The 15,531-nt window shown below is 40.6% G+C and overlaps 1 protein-coding gene across 3 annotated transcripts in view; it reads right to left on the bottom strand.

Annotated features, from left to right (window-relative positions):
* Nucleotides 1-15,531, bottom strand: part of LOC126236441 (sorting nexin-14-like) — a 233,372-nt gene that overhangs the window by 118,395 nt on the left and 99,446 nt on the right. For all 3 annotated transcript variants that reach the window (XM_049945754.1, XM_049945755.1, XM_049945756.1), the window contains one exon: nt 13,199-13,257. In XM_049945754.1, coding sequence (XP_049801711.1) covers nt 13,199-13,257 — 59 coding nt within the window. The remainder of the gene's footprint in view (nt 1-13,198; nt 13,258-15,531) is intronic.

The following is a 15,531-nucleotide window of genomic DNA, read 5'->3' as shown; positions in this document are numbered from 1 at the left end:
CACGAGCCTACATCTCAATTACATCCCATAAATGTTCTATGGGTTTCGTGTTGGGTGATCTGGGTGGCCAAATCATTTGCTTGAATTGTCGAGAACATTCTCCAAACGAATTGAGAACAACTGTAGCCTGATGACATGAATGACTGCACATGATATCCAAGTAGCTGAATGTAACAATTTCCAGTCAATGACTGGTTCACTTTGACTACAGGAGCCAGTCCTTTCTTTGTGAACACAGCTCACACCATTATGGAGCCACCACCAGCTTGCACAGTCCCTTACTGAGAACTTGGGTACATGGCTTCATGGGGTCTGCATCACATTCAAACCCTACCATCAGCTCTTATCCACTGAGACTGAGAATCATCTAACTTGGCCACCGTTTATCAGTTGTGTATGGTCCAACTGAGATGGTAACAAGCTCAGGAGAGGTGCTACAGGTGATGTGCTGCTAGCAAAGGCACTTGCATCAGTCGTCTGCTGCCATAGCCCATTAATGCCAAATTTCATTGCACTGTCCTAATGAATAAATTAGTTGTATGTACAACATTGATTCCTGCAGTTATTTCATGCAGTGTTGCTTGTCTGTTAGCACTGACAACTGGATGCAAAAACAGATTTTCTGTTGTTAAGAGAAGGCCATCGGCTACTGTGTTGACCATGGTGAGCAGTAATGCCTGAAGTACGGTTCTCTTGACACTATGGATCTCAGATTATTATTCCCTAACGATTTCCAAAATGGAATGTCCCATGCATCTACCTCCAACTACCATTTCACATTCAAAATCTGTTGATTACCATTGTGCAGCCATAATCACATTGGAAACCTTTTCACATGAATCACCTGAATACAAATGACACCTCTGCCAATGCACTGTCCTTTTATACCTTGTGTGTGCAATACTACCACCATCTGTATATACACTCCTGGAAATTGAAATAAGAACACCGTGAATTCATTGTCCCAGGAAGGGGAAACTTTATTGACACATTCCTGGGGTCAGATACATCACATGATCACACTGACAGAACCACAGGCACATGGACACAGGCAACAGAGCATGCACAATGTCGGCACTAGTACAGTGTATATCCACCTTTCGCAGCAATGCAGGCTGCTATTCTCCCATGGAGACGATCGTAGAGATGCTGGATGTAGTCCTGTGGAACGGCTTGCCATGCCATTTCCACCTGGCGCCTCAGTTGGACCAGCGTTCGTGCTGGACGTGCAGACCGCGTGAGACGACGCTCCATCCAGTCCCAAACATGCTCAATGGGGGACAGATCCGGAGATATTGCTGGCCAGGGTAGTTGACATACACCTTCTAGAGCACATTGGGTGGCACGGGATACATGCGGACGTGCATTGTCCTGTTGGAACAGCAAGTTCCCTTGCCGGTCTAGGAATGGTAGAACGATGGGTTCGATGACGGTTTGGATGTACCGTGCACTATTCAGTGTCCCCTCGACGATCACCAGTGGTGTACGGCCAGTGTAGGAGATCGCTCCCCACACCATGATGCCGGGTGTTGGCCCTGTGTGCCTCGGTCGTATGCAGTCCTGATTGTGGCGCTCACCTGCACGGCGCCAAACACGCATACGACCATCATTGGCACCAAGGCAGAAGCGACTCTCATCGCTGAAGACGACACGTCTCCATTCGTCCCTCCATTCACGCCTGTCGCGACACCACTGGAGGCGGGCTGCACGATGTTGGGGCATGAGCGGAAGACGGCCTAACGGTGTGCGGGACCGTAGCCCAGCTTCATGGAGACGGTTGCGAATGGTCCTCGCCGATACCCCAGGAGCAACAGTGTCCCTAATTTGCTGGGAAGTGGCGGTGCGGTCCCCTACGGCACTGCGTAGGATCCTACGGTCTTGGCGTGCATCCGTGCGTCGCTGCGGTCCGGTCCCAGGTCGACGGGCACGTGCACCTTCCGCCGACCACTGGCGACAACATCGATGTACTGTGGAGACCTCACGCCCCACGTGTTGAGCAATTCGGCGGTACGTCCACCCGGCCTCCCGCATGCCCACTATACGCCCTCGCTCAAAGTCCGTCAACTGCACATACGGTTCACGTCCACGCTGTCGCGGCATGCTACCAGTGTTAAAGACTGCGATGGAGCTCCGTATGCCACGGCAAACTGGCTGACACTGACGGCGGCGGTGCACAAATGCTGTGCAGCTAGCGCCATTCGACGGCCAACACCGCGGTTCCTGGTGTGTCCGCTGTGCCGTGCGTGTGATCATTGCTTGTACAGCCCTCTCGCAGTGTCCGGAGCAAGTATGGTGGGTCTGACACACCGGTGTCAATGTGTTCTTTTTTCCATTTCCAGGAGTGTACGTATATCGTTATCCCATGACGCCCGTCACCTCAGTGTTTGTAAGACAGGGCAACACCCTCACACTTGACGAAAAATAGAATATTTCTAATTCTAAAGAAGGCAGGTGTTGACAGGTGAATACCAATACACCATTAGTTTTGTAAGTTGTAGTTGCAAAATACTGGCATCAATTAGTTACAGAAGAGTGGAAAAACTGGTAGAATCTGACCATGGAGAAGATGAGTTTGGGTTTTGGAGAAATGTAAGAACATGTGAGGTAATGTCTTTGAAATTTTGAATGTCACAGGGATAAATACAGGGAACAAAAGGTTATTTACAGCTTTTATATGAACAAGACTGCAGTTACAAGAGTTGAAGGACGTGAAAGGTAAGCAGTAGTTGAAAAGGGAGGAGATATGGTTGTAGTTTCTCTCTTACATTATTGGGTTGGGTTGTTTTGGGGAAGGAGACCAGACAGCGAGGTCATCGGTCTCATCGGATTAGGGAAGGATGGGAAAGGAAGTCGGCCGTGCCCTTTGAAAGGAACCATCCCGGCATTTGCCTGGAGCGATTTAGGAAAATCACGGAAAACCTAAATCAGGATGGCCGGATGCGAGATTGAACCGTCGTCCTCCTGAATGCGAGTCCAGTGTCTAACCACTGCGCCACCTCGCTCGGTCTTACATTATTTAATCTGTACAATGAGTAAGCAGTGAAGGAAATCAAATACAAATTTGGAGAAGGAAATAAAGTTCAGGGAGAAGTAATAAAATCTTTGAGGTTTGCTGACGGCATTATCAGAAACAGAAAAGAACTTAGAACTGTTAAATGGACTGGATGTTGGCTTGAAAAGGGACTGCAAGATCAACATTGACAAAAACAAAACAAGGGTAATGGAATGTAGTCCCATTAAACAAGGCGATGCTAAGGAAATTAGATTAGGAAACGAGACTTTACAACAGAAAGCTGAGTTTTGCTGTTTTGACAGGAAAGCAAATGATGAAGCCTGAAGTAAAGAGGATGTAAAATGTAGACTGGCAACAACAGATAAAAGTATTTCTGAAAAAGAGGATTTTGTTAACATCTGATGTCAATTTAAATGTTAAGTCTGAAGATATCTGTCAGGAGTGTAGCCTTGTACAGAAGTGAAATATGGGCAGTTCAAAATGTAAGCTTTTGAAATGTGGCACAATGAAAGAATCCTAAAGATTAGATGGGAGGTTCAAATAACCAATGAGAAGGTACTGAATCAAATTTTCAACGAAAAAAAAGGCATAGCTTGATTAAAAGAAGGGATAGTTGATAGGACTTCCCCCATGAACCATGGACCTTGCCGTTGGTGGGGAGGCTTGCATGCCTCAGCGATACAGATGGCCGTACCGTAGGTGCAACCACAACGGAGGGGTATCTGTTGAGAGGCCAGACAAACATGTGGTTCCTGAAGAGGGGCAGCAGCCTTTTCAGTAGTTGCAGGGGCAACAGTCTGGATGATTGACTGTTCTGGCCTTGTAACATTAACCAAAACGGCCTTGCTGTGCTGGTACTGCGAACAGCTGAAAGCAAGGGGAAACTACAGCCATAATTTTACCCGAGGACATGCAGCTTTACTGTATGATTAAATGATGATGGTGTCCTCTTGGGTAAAATATTCCGGAGGTAAAATAGTCCCCCATTCGGATCTCCGGGCGGGGACTACTCAAGAGGACGTCGTTATCAGGAGAAAGAAAACTGGCATTCTACAGATCGGAGTGTGGAATGTCAGATCCCTTAATCGGGCAGGTAGGTTAGAAAATTTAAAAAGGGAAATGGATAGGTTAAAGTTAGATATAGTGGGAATTAGTGAAGTTCAGTGGCAGGAGGAACAAGACTTTTGGTCAGGTGATTACAGGGTTATAAATACAAAATCAAATAGGGGTAATGCTGGAGTAGGTTTAATAATGAATAGAAAAATAGGAGTGCGGGTTAGCTACTACAAACAGCATAGTGAACGCATTATTGTGGCCAAGATAGACACAAAGCCCATGCCTACTACAGTAGTACAAGTTTATATGCCAACTAGCTCTGCAGATGATGAAGAAATTGATGAAATGTATGACGAGATAAAAGAAATTATTCAGGTAGTGAAGGGAGACGAAAATTTAATAGTCATGGGTGACTGGAATTCGTCAGTAGGAAAAGGGAGAGAAGGAAACATAATAGGTGACTATGGATTGGGGGGAAGAAATGAAAGAGGAAGCCGCCTTGTAGAATTTTGCACAGGGCATAACTTAATCATAGCTAACACTTGGTTCAAGAATCATAAAAGAAGGTTGTATACCTGGAAGAATCCTGGAGATACTAAAAGGTACCAGATAGATTATATAATGGTAAGACAGAGATTTAGGAACTAGGTTTTAAATTGTAAGACATTTCCAGGGGCAGATGTGGATTCTCACCACAATCTATTGGTTATGAACTGCAGATTGAAACTGAAGAAACTGCAAAAAGATGGGAATTTAAGGAGATGGGACCTGGATAAACTGAAAGAACCAGAGGTTGTAGAGAGTTTCAGGGAGAGCATAAGGGAACAATTGACAGGAATGGGGGAAAGAAATACAGTAGAAGAAGAATGGGTAGCTCTGAGGGATGAAGTAGTGAAGGCAGCAGAGGATCAAGTAGGTAAAAAGACGAGGGCTAGTAGAAATCCTTGGGTAACAGAAGAAATATTGAATTTAATTGATGAAAGGAGAAAATATAAAAATGCAGTAAATGAAGCAGGCAAAAAGGAATACAAACGTCTCAAAAATGAGATCGACAGGAAGTGCAAAATGGCTAAGCAGGGATGGCTAGAGGACAAATGTATGGATGTAGAGGCTTGTTTCACTAGGGGTAAGATAGATACTGCCTACAGGAAAATTAAAGAGACCTTTGGAGAAAAGGGAACCACTTGTATGAATATCAAGAACTCAGATGGAAACCCTGTTCTAAGCAAAGAATGGAAGGCAGAAAGGTGGAAGGAGTATATAGAGGGTTTATACAAGGCCGATGTACTTGAGGACAATATTATGGAAATGGAAGAGGATGTAGATGAAGATGAAATGGGAGATAAGATACTGCGTGAAGAGTTTGACAGAGCACTGAAAGACCTGAGCCGAAACAAGGCCCCGGGAGTAGACAACATTCCATTAGAACTACTGATGGCCTTGGGAGAGCCAGTCATGACAAAACTCTACCATCTGGTGAGCAAGATGTATGAGACAGGCGAAATACCCACAGACTTCAAGAAGAATATAATAATTCCAATCCCAAAGAAAGCAGGTGTTGACAGATGTGAAAATTACCGAACTATCAGTTTAATGCCACGGCTGCAAAATACTAACACGAATTCTTTACAGACAAATGGAAAAACTGGTAGAAGCGGACCTCGGGGAAGATCAGTTTGGATTCCGTAGAAATGTTGGAACACGTGAGGCAATACTAACCTTACGACTTATCTTAGAAGAAAGATTAAGAAAAGGCAAACCTACGTTTCTAGCATTTGTAGACTTAGAGAAAGCTTTTGACAACGTTAACTGGAATACTCTCTTTCAAATTCTGAAGGTGGCTGGGGTAAAAGACAGGGAGCAAAAGGCTATTTACAATTTGTACAGAAACCAGATGGCAGTTATAAGAGTCGAGGTGCATGAAAGGGAAGCAGTGGTTGGGAAAGGAGTGAGACAGGTTTGTAGCCTGTCCCCGATGTTGTTCAATCTGTATATTGAGCAAGCAGTAAAGGAAACAAAAGAAAAATTCGGAGTAGGTATTAAAATTCATGGAGAAGAAGTAAAAACTTTGAGGTTCGCCAATGACATTGTAATTCTGTCAGAGACAGCAAAGGACTTGGAAGAGCAGTTGAACGGAATGGACAGTGTCTTGAAAGGAGGATATAAGATGAACATCAACAAAAGCAAAACGAGGATAATGGAATGTAGTCAAATTAAATCGGGTGATGCTGAGGGGATTAGATTAGGAAATGAGACACTTAAAGTAGTAAAGGAGTTTTGCTATTTAGGGAGTAAAATAACTGATGATGGTCGAAGTAGAGAGGATATAAAATGTAGACTGCCAATGGCAAGGAAATCGTTTCTGAAGAAGAGAAATTTGTTAACATCGAGTATAGATTTAATTTTCAGGAAGTCGTTTCTGAAAGTATTTGTATGGAGTGTAGCCATGTATGGAAGTGAAACATGGACGATAACCAGTTTGGACAAGAAGAGAATAGAAACTTTCGAAATGTGGTGCTACAGAAGAATGCTGAAGATAAGGTGGGTAGATCACGTAACTAATGAGGAGGTATTGAATAGGATTGGGGAGAAGAGAAGTTTGTGGCACAACTTGACTAGAAGAAGGGATCGGTTGGTAGGGCATGTTTTGAGGCATCAAGGGATCACAAATTTAGTATTGGAGGGCAGCGTGGAGGGTAAAAATCGTAGAGGGAGACCAAGAGATGAATACACTAAGCAGATTCAGAAGGATGTAGGTTGCAGTAGGTACTGGGAGATGAAGAAGCTTGCACAGGATAGATTAGCATGGAGAGCTGCATCAAACCAGTCTCAGGACTGAAGACCACCACAACAACAACAACAACAGATGATAGGACACATCAAGGACCATTCAGTTGGATAATGGGGAGAAGTGTGGGAGACCTAGGCATGAATGCAGCTATTAGGTTCAAAAGGATGTAGTTTGTGCAGCAGTTATTCAGAAATAAAGAGTTTTGTAGATGCACAAGTAACTTCAGGTGTGCCCCAGAGAAGAGTGTTGGGACCTTTGCTTTTCATATTTTATATTAAGGACCTTGCAGACAATATTAACAGTAATATCAGGCTTTCAGAAGATGATGCAGTTATCTATAATGAAGTAATGTTTAAAGAAGCTGTGTAAATATTCAGTCAGTTCTTGATAAGATTTCAAAGTGGTGTAGGGCTTTGCAGCTTTCTCTAAATGTTTAGAAATGTAAAATAGTGCACTTCACAAATCGAAAAAACATAGTATCCTATGATTATAATGCCAATGAATCATTGCTGGAATTGGCCTACTCACACAAATGCATGTGTGTAACACTTTGTAGGGATATGAAATGGAAATGATCACATAGATTCAGTCAAGGGTACAGCAGGTTGTAGATTTCAGTTTAGTGATAGAATACAGGGGACATGCAATCTATCTACACATGAGATTACTTACAAATCACTCTTGTGACCGCTTCTAGAATATTGCTCAAGTGTGTGGGACACGTACCAGGTAGAACTAACAGGGGATATTGAACACATACAGAGAAGAGCAGCACAAATAGTCACAGGTTTGTTTGATCTGTGACAGATGGTCACAGAGATAATGAAAGAAATGAACTGGAAGACCCTTGAAAATAAACATAAAATATTGTGAGAAAGTCTATTTACAAAGTTTCTAGAATCGGCTTTAAATGATTACTATAGGAATACACTATGACCTCCTACGTATCACTCACATGACGATGACAAGATTAGAATAATTAGAAGAATGAATGCACAGAGGCATTCAAACAATCATTCTCCCCAAATTCCACACACGGATGGAACAGGAAGAAACCCTAAAAACTGATACAACGGAACATACTCTTGCCATGCACTTCATGGTGGTTTGCAGAGTATAAATGTAGATGTAGAAATCAAACAATGGAAAATCCACAATGGAAGCTAACAGTATTATGAGAAGGAAAGTTGCTACTCACCATACAGTGCACATGCCGAGTCACAGATACGCACACAAAAAGGTTCTCACAATTAAAGTGTGGTTTCAGCTGCATGAGACTGCAGCCTTGTGTGCGAGTTGCATTTGTGTGTGTGTGTGTGTGTGTGTGTGTGTGTGTGTGTGCATGTGCGTGCCCTCATGTGTCTATTGTTGATGAAGGCCTTACTGGCTGAAAGCTTTAATTGTCAAATTCTTTTGTGTTGTGCCTATCTGCAACTTAGCATCCCCGATATGGTGAGTAGCAACTTTCTCATAACAACATAGATGTAGATAGACCAGCAAGGAGAGCTGCATCAAACCAGTCTTCAGACTGAAGACCACAACTACTAAATGAAGGCTACTGTCCAAAACCTAAGCTTTAAGTCTCAAATCTTATTTACGTATCTGCCGACTGACAAATCCATCAACGTTAAGGTTTATAAATTATAGAGTGCAGGAATCAGTCGTCTTTTTTTGCAGCTTTTATCTGGCAAATCCAGATTTTGGCTGGTGCTCAGCCATTATCAATGCACTATTTTCTAGTTTCAATGCATGTCCTTTCAAAGAACTGTCACCGATGCCCGAACAGCAGGGAATGGACATGCATTGAGACTTTTCTAGTTTCAATCCATGTCCTTTCAAAGAGCTGTCACTGACGCCCGAACAGCAGGGAATGGACACGCATTGAGACTAGAAAAGTCTCAATGCATGTCCATTCCCTGCTGTTTGGGCATCAGTGACAGTTCTTTGAAAGGACATGCATTGAAACTAGAAAACAGTGCATTGATAATGGCAAAGCACTAGCTAAAATCAGGATTTGCCAAATAAAAGCTGCAAAAAGGATGACTGAATGCCATGCTCTATAATTTATAAGTCAGATCACAGTCGCTGAGTGCACCCACACTCCTAATGGGAGGTAACCTGATAAACTTTAAGGTTAGTGTTAGGTTTCACTCTTTATGATCTGTCCACAACTTTCAAAATGAATGTCCCAGTAATGCTGATATTTGCAGCCATTCTTCCTCAGTTGCTACTTCAATTACATTTATCATCTAGATGAGGACAGATTTATCAGTCTTCTGCAAGTGAATGCTAATTTTTTTTTACAAAACATGCTTATTCATGTTACGCATTATCAGAGGTTTTTTTTATTCTTTTGGTGTGTCCACAGACTCTTCTGTAGGCACTGACTGCACACAGTAAAGGTTTCATTTAATAGTATGCCATACTCATGTATTTCAGTTCGCCCTCCTTGTACCACACTGCATTTGGCCTTGCTAACTTGCTGTAATCAACCCTGCAGCAATTTAACAAGGCCATAGTGAGGGATCTGAAATAATAGATTCATATAGGGAATAATTCACAGCGGAAACTCCAGGTTGGAATATCAACAGTATTCGGAAAAGGACAGATTGCTACCGTAAAGATGACATACTGAGTTGCAGACAGGCACAATGAAAAGACTGTAGCAGTCTTTTTATTGTATCTGTCTGCAACTCAGTATGTTATCTTTAAGGTGAGTATCAATCTACTCTTTCCATAACATTGTTGAATAATTCACAGCATCATTTATATTATATAAATGTTATGCTCAGAGGCACTGCTATGGTCGGCGAAACAAGTTGGTAAATGTCTGTACTCTTACAATCTAATTACTTCCCGTACATAAATAATTTAAGTTCCACACTGTAAAAATTCAGAAAATACTCGAGTGAAAGCCTAGAGACCATAAACACATAAAACTAGGATTACGCTTTGTAATAATTATGAAAACTGCAATTCTGCTGAATGAATGATTTACTTATCTATAATTAGTTCTGAAATCAAGCAACACTTGACAGAAGAAATACATGTTGCCAATTGAAGGTGTTTTTGAGATCTAAAACTAATTATGTATAAATAAATTGTTCACTGAACACAACTGTAAGTAGTAACAATGTTTTTCATATTGCTCTACTTCTAAATATTTGTGGCAATGGCGCTATGAAGAAATTGTTCATTAATTTTGCTCCCTCTAAGGAAATCTGTAAAATATTTTACTCATTACAAGCTGAATAGTATTTGTTAACAAAACTAATAATTATCTATCATGTTGCCCCAATTACGGGACACAATATTTGTTACCTAAAAAATAGAAAGAGCTAAACAAACAGCAACTTAAAATTCTTTATATTATACATAACTGCCACAGAAGTTTGAATAAAAGTAATTCTGCAAGAAAATAAGAAATGGTAGACAGTATAAACAAAGCAATGCAGAAAATTTTCCCTCATGTTTCTGATACAGAAAAATTATAGGACACTGATTTGCAATAGCCAAGTAACTAGTTAGATACTAGTTTAGTTGGCAACTGCAAAGATAATGATTAACAATTAATGAGAAATAACATGACATTTGGCATACAACAGTGATCAAAACATTTACAACAGTTTTCAAAACATTTAACAAGAAAATTTCTGAAAGTAATGACACACATTTAAAAAGAAAAGTAACAAAGGCTGAAAATCTCTTCCACAGAGTATATGTTTACCTCTAGCTGTTACATGCACTTACAAGTGACCTAGCATGTTCTCTATGATGAGGTTCTGTAGCTCTTTCGGCAACTCATCCCATTCTTGAGACATAACTTTGACAAAATCTTGGAGATTCTTTGGGCCATAGTTCCTCAGCTCAATACATCCCTGACCTGCCCTCTACTAATCAGATCTAGAAGACTTGTCTGGTCAGTATATGGTACATAACTTCATTTGTGAGAAATTAAACACCCAAGCAGCTCAATGTGCAGATGTTTTTCAGTCCATGAAAATGAAGTTTGTACAAATACCACCTATGAAAAATCTTACATGTGGTTGCAGTACCTCAGAGCTGTAAAAATGAATGATAGCAATACATGTCCAATCACCAATGAAAATATGATGTATCATTTGCTCATCTAATATGATGTCTTCCTACATCAGAACCCACTCAACAGCAAACTGGTGCTCCTGTGATTTTACTTTTAGAGGCACCACCCAATGTCACTATGGAAACCAAGTAGCTGGTATAACATTACTGTTGGTCATAATGGTGCCACTACCTAGATGACGCGCATCATCAGAATTGCCCTCTGATGAGGCCACGTCGGACTTCTGCATTTAACATGGCCCGTGGCCAGTCGGAGTCCATTGTAATATCATCTGTAGAGCGTGTGGCAAGTGTGCTTTTGGTTTGGCTAAGATGTTTATATTGTGGAATCTATTTGTCACAAGCAGAACGTTGACATGGTATGGACTGGACTTTGCAAGGAGTGAGTACTACTTTCCCACCAGGCAAATGAGAACAATTCTGCAAAGTGATCGGTGAAGAGCAGCTTCATCCCTTCATTTATAGTCCAGTCTTAATTTTGCTCAACCTTATCAGTCCACCATCGTGAGTGGGACTCATACTGTCAGGTTTTTAGTATTCAGAGCCACTGCTGGGAGCTCCTGACATACAGCGTGTCAAAAAACTAGAACTACTGAGGCAGCTAAAGGATATGCAGATAATTGTATTGCAGGCATCGTTGGATTTAACTGAGAAATTAGTGTCAGGTACGTGTCTTTTTGTGAACTGGTTATTCTTAGTTGCACTGGGCTATCACAAACATTTCATGTGCTTAACAACAGTCTTCAAAGATTGGTAATACGTTTGGGGCACATCCTGTGCTTTCGAGATAGCAAAAACATCATCAAACTCTTGAAATGACATGTTTTGTACATTCAAGGCTGTTGAGATGGCATCTGTGTGTGACCCACTTCAAGGCATCCAAAGATCCTATCTTACAAAAGGGGATCATTGCAGCATGACACTGCACTTCACCAACTTATGACACTGTTTACAAAGAAAGTACAAACATTATAGATTGAATGCACTGCTTTTCACTACATCTGAATCATAAGTTATTCAAAAAAGGGGGAACCCCTCTGCAATAGAAACAGTACATTCCCATTTATAGACAAGTCTTGTGGCTCATTTTTCTCATTTTCCCATTTTCCTCTTTCCTTGATTATGCTTAACTTTTGGATACTAGAACATGATGGCAGAGAAAAACTATGATCATCATTTACAGTAAGGTAGTGCCAGTTTAGTATAACACAAGAACTGTAAATAAACTGTTCAGTAATTGAATTAACAAGAAACTTTAATGGAGGCCAATTGTTACTGTGAAAGAAACAATAAAAGCAGACACTAAAAATATAATGGGAATAAGCTTTAGCAACTATAATGTGCAGATGGTGTGGAGAGACGTTCAACGACTGAAACAATCTGGCTGGTAGCAATACATTGCTGGACAATGCTTTTTTCTATAACTTGACTGGGCGGAAGGCAGAAAATGATTATTGATAGCATGGAAGAAATATACATTTTAATCTCATGTCTCAATTTGTGTTCCTCTGGTAAAAAGCAGGTTTCAGATCCGATTTTTTAACTTCTTGTTGAAAAATATTTACTGCTGATTTCAAATTTTTAATGATATATGAATTATGAGAAGCTACGGTATGGAAATTCCAGAATGAGATTTTCACTCTGCAACGGAGTGTGCACTGATATGAAACTTCCTGGCAGATTAAAACTGTGTGCCGGACCGAGACTCAAACTCGGAACCTTTGCCTTTCGCGGGCAGGTGCTCTACTACTTGAGCACTTGCCCGAGAAAGGCAAAGGTCCCGAGTTCGAGTCTCGGTCCAGCACAGAGTTTTAATCTGCCAGCAAGTTTCATATCAGCACACACTCCACTGCAGAGTGAAAATCTCATTCTGGAAACATCCTCCAGGCTGTAGCTAAGCCATGTCTCAGCAATATCCTTTCTTTCAGGAGTGCTTGTTCTGCATGGTTTGCAGGAGAGCTTCTGTAAAGTTTGGAATGTAGGAGACGAGGTACTGGCAGAAGTAAGGCTGTGAGGACGGGGCGTGAGTCGTGCTTGGGTAGCTCAGATGGTAGAGCACTTGCCCTAGCCCGCGAAAGGCAAAGGTCCCGAGTTCGAGTCTCGGTCTGGCACACAGTTTTAATCTGCCAGGAAGGTATGGAAATCGTTAACAATGAGAAGATTTATATATTTGTCATGGCAACATTGTCTCCTACAAGCATAGCTTTTATGCAAATGGATGCCATAATTCTACATACCTTGAGCCACTCTTTGAGAAACCACTGGGAAGTCTTTGGCCACACAACAGAACGAAGTACTGAAAAAAAAGAGTTATTTTAAATTGATAAGTTGATGATGTCTATATACACTACAATTTGTGAATGTTGCAGCACCATAAAATTACAATTAGATTAAATACAGTTGGCCCACACACGGTCTACAATAACATAAAGGAATTATGCAAAATACTGAGTAGGGAAGCAAATTACAGATGCAAAATACATATTGTGGGAGGCACCAAGCACTATTACTTGTTCAGTAGGTGTCATGTCAAGTCAATGAACAGACAACTAAATTATTGTCTTTCCAACTGAAAATTATTCCTCACTTTTCTGTGGAAAATGTGAAATGCAGTGAATAGGTGGGCCATGTAGCGCGCGCTCGCTCTCTCTCTCTCTCTCTCTCTACGACTCTCTCTTTCTTTCAACTATAGCAACTGTGAGTAGCCACAATTTGGATTATCTGTGAACATCCACATAATATCCAATTACATCCAACCCCTCACATCATGTATTGTATAATGTCAGATAATACACATTCTTTAGTACTGCCGATTAGTCTAGGGCTCTTATCAGAGTGGCGTGTTTCATCATGGTTTTATGTAGTAAGTTTGAGAGTATTACAATACTGCTGATTAAAATTCAGCGGTTGTTTCTATAAGAAACACATTGTGAATTACAGTGAGGTTTATTGTTAAAATTCAGACAGCATATAATGAAAGAAGAATGGGCAACATATTACTACTTCTCAATATATGTCTCTCAAAATGGTATTGATACGAAAATCATAAAAAAATTTGTAGTAGTCGTATTTGTCATGCTCCTTTTCTGAATGGAATAGGGAAGGGGGTTACATTAGTGGTGCCAAAAGTACATCTCATCACACACTGTTAGATAATTTGTGGAGTAGAGATGTATATGTTAGATTCATGTGCTATCCTACAGTTTCTACTACTTTACTATATGATGTATAAGGCATATTACTCCACCATCATAGAGGAGACGTTAAGAAGTTCAGGAAATGAGCACAAGGTATTGGAGTTAGTGCAATAATAGTATTACCATATCATTACTGAAATGAAATTCTTAAGTCACCCTTGGTTTTCAAATGTGTGATAATCCTTAGGCACAATGCAACCAAAGTTCAAGGTGAAACTAAATTCCCTTTACAGACTTTGACGACATGTTCCTTACATCAAAAGAAGAAAAAATGTCAGTAAACATGGGCTCTAAAATGCATACCTGAAGAGCTATGAGCATTGTTCAATAGGAGAGATGTTTTTCTCACTAGCAAAAATGAGTGAGAGCTCATACCGCTTGAAGTACTTTAGAGCTCACACTTACTGGACAATTTTTTCTTGTTTTGGTCCAGAGCACCTCATGTCATACTATGAAAAGCAAAGAGCTTGTAGTAGAAGAGATGTGTTTCGCAATATTGAACATGAACAAGTGCTTATAGCTCTTAAAGCACGCATTTTACAGCCCATGTTTACTAGACTTCTTTATTATTTCTTTGTAAGGAACCTGTCCTTATAGTCTGTAAAGGGAATTTAGTTACTCTCTGTAATGTAACACATTTGTATAAACCATGTTTTATCACATATGGTAAATGGGAAAAATGAAAAGAAAGGTTTAACTCTATGTCCCTCAGAGTGAAAGACAGTGCAAAAGAGAAGGGACATTCCTTTAGACTCTTATCTGATGGACAGAAATAATAACCAATAGGTGCTAGTACGTTTCACAAAAATGTGTGTACTTCAAAGAACCAGTGAGATCTTTTATAGGGTATTCCTCAGTTCTGTAGAACTAATTACATCATCGCACGATCACTTATAGAAGTAATACCGGTTCACAAATGATATCTTCTTGCTGAGATCTTAACAGTGAGGAAGTCTCCAAGTAAGATAAATTCAGGCAACAGTGTTCTGTAAATCTAACAACAAATAAATTTCATGAACGTCAAATCAAGCAAGGTGTACATTAACAAAAAGAAGCAGCTGTCTGTAGCTTACTCTGTACATGGTATTAATAATGGCTTAGCATTAGACTGCTAAATTCTATTTCTGATTATGTGGTTTAAAATGAAATAAGAAATTAACAACAATGACACTGTTTTGAAAAAGGCTTACGATTTATCACATGTTCTTAGCAACAGTTCTTTATCTATTGCTGTTTACTAACTGCATAAACATTTGTGAGCCATCTGATAGCAAATACTTCATATATTGTGATCAGTAGATAACAGGCCAAGGAACATGCACACCAGTGTCCTAAATAATGCCAAGCCGGCTAGAGCCATAAGAATAGAAGTC

This window comes from Schistocerca nitens, chromosome 2, assembly GCF_023898315.1.
Source record: "Schistocerca nitens isolate TAMUIC-IGC-003100 chromosome 2, iqSchNite1.1, whole genome shotgun sequence".
In the NCBI taxonomy this organism is placed as follows: Eukaryota; Metazoa; Arthropoda; class Insecta; order Orthoptera; family Acrididae; genus Schistocerca; species Schistocerca nitens.
This window is presented reverse-complemented; position numbering and strand designations above follow the sequence as displayed.